General features: G+C 59.1%; 1 protein-coding gene across 1 annotated transcript in view; it reads left to right on the top strand.

The window, feature by feature from the left end:
- The window catches only part of LOC130587322 (myotubularin-related protein 5-like), a gene marked incomplete at both ends in the record, with an annotated part of 11,545 nt that overhangs the window by 6,214 nt on the left and 4,245 nt on the right, over window positions 1-1,086 (top strand). Inside the window, one exon of the mRNA XM_057388299.1 lies at window positions 841-978. Within this exon, the coding sequence (XP_057244282.1) occupies window positions 841-978 (138 nt within the window). The remainder of the gene's footprint in view (window positions 1-840; window positions 979-1,086) is intronic.

Raw genomic sequence — 1,086 nt, 5'->3', positions numbered from 1 at the left:
TTCCCAGAGGATTCGCAGAAAATTCCATGGATGGATGGGAAGGGAAGGGTGATCAGCAGCAATGGTGGGAAGGGTCCCAGCTGCTTTTGGCTCTGGCTGGGGGTCCTGGTTTGTCAGAAGATTCCATGGATGGATGGGAAGGGTGATCAACTGGTGGGAAGGGTCCGGCCGCATTTAGATCTGCCTGGGGTTCCTGATTTGCCTGAAGATTCCCAGAATATTCTGTGGATGGATGGGAAGGGTCCGGCTGCCTCTGGCTCTGGCCGGGGGTTCCTGCCTTCCCAGAAGATTCCCAGAAGATTCCATGGACAGATGGGAAGGGTGATCAGCTGGTGGGGAAGGGTCTGGCTGCATTTAGATCTGTCCAGGAATTTCTGGTTTCCCAGAAGATTCCGTGGATGGATGGGAAGGGTGATCAGCTGGTGGGGAAGGGTCTGGCTGCATTTAGCTCTGGCCAGGGGTTCCTGGTTTGCCAGAGGATTCCATGGATGGATGGGAAGGGTGGTCACAGCAATGGTGGGAAGGGTCCCAGCTGCTTTTGCCTCTGGCTGAGGATTCCTGGTTTCCCAGAGGATTCCATGAACAGATTGAAAGCGTGGTCACAGCAATGATGGGAAGGGTCCAGCTGCTTTTAGCTCTGGCCAGGGGTTCCTGGTTTCCCAGAAGAATCCATGGATGGATGGAAAGGGAAGGGTGGTCAGCAGCACTGATGGACAAGGGTTCAGCTCTGCCTTCCCTGTGCCACAGCAATCCAGGCCCTGGCACCGGGGGCTTGAGAGAGGACCCCATAACCCCAGARCACCCCATAACCCCCCCTGAGGCTGCTTTGTGTCCCCCCAGCCCCAGAGCCACGCCAGGAATGGTGAGGGTGAGGAGGAGGAGGAGGGAGAGCCCTCATCCCCGGTGCAGCCAGCGCAGCTCTTCGCACCCAAGAGCCTGGTGCTGGTGTCACGGCTGGACCACGCCGAGGTGTTCCGGGTGAGTGGGGATCCATCATGGGGCACAGGGAGTGTGCTGGGGAGGGGAGAGCTGGCACAGCCCCCTGGGCACCCCGGAGTGCCAGGGCTGGAGCTGCAGGGGACACAG

This window comes from Malurus melanocephalus, unplaced genomic scaffold (assembly GCF_030028575.1).
Source record: "Malurus melanocephalus ecotype Western Australia unplaced genomic scaffold, MMel_1.1 scaffold_1760, whole genome shotgun sequence".
NCBI classification, from domain to species: domain Eukaryota; kingdom Metazoa; phylum Chordata; class Aves; order Passeriformes; family Maluridae; genus Malurus; species Malurus melanocephalus.
The sequence above is the reverse complement of the archived record's forward strand: the minus strand, read 5'-3'. Positions and strand labels throughout refer to the sequence as shown.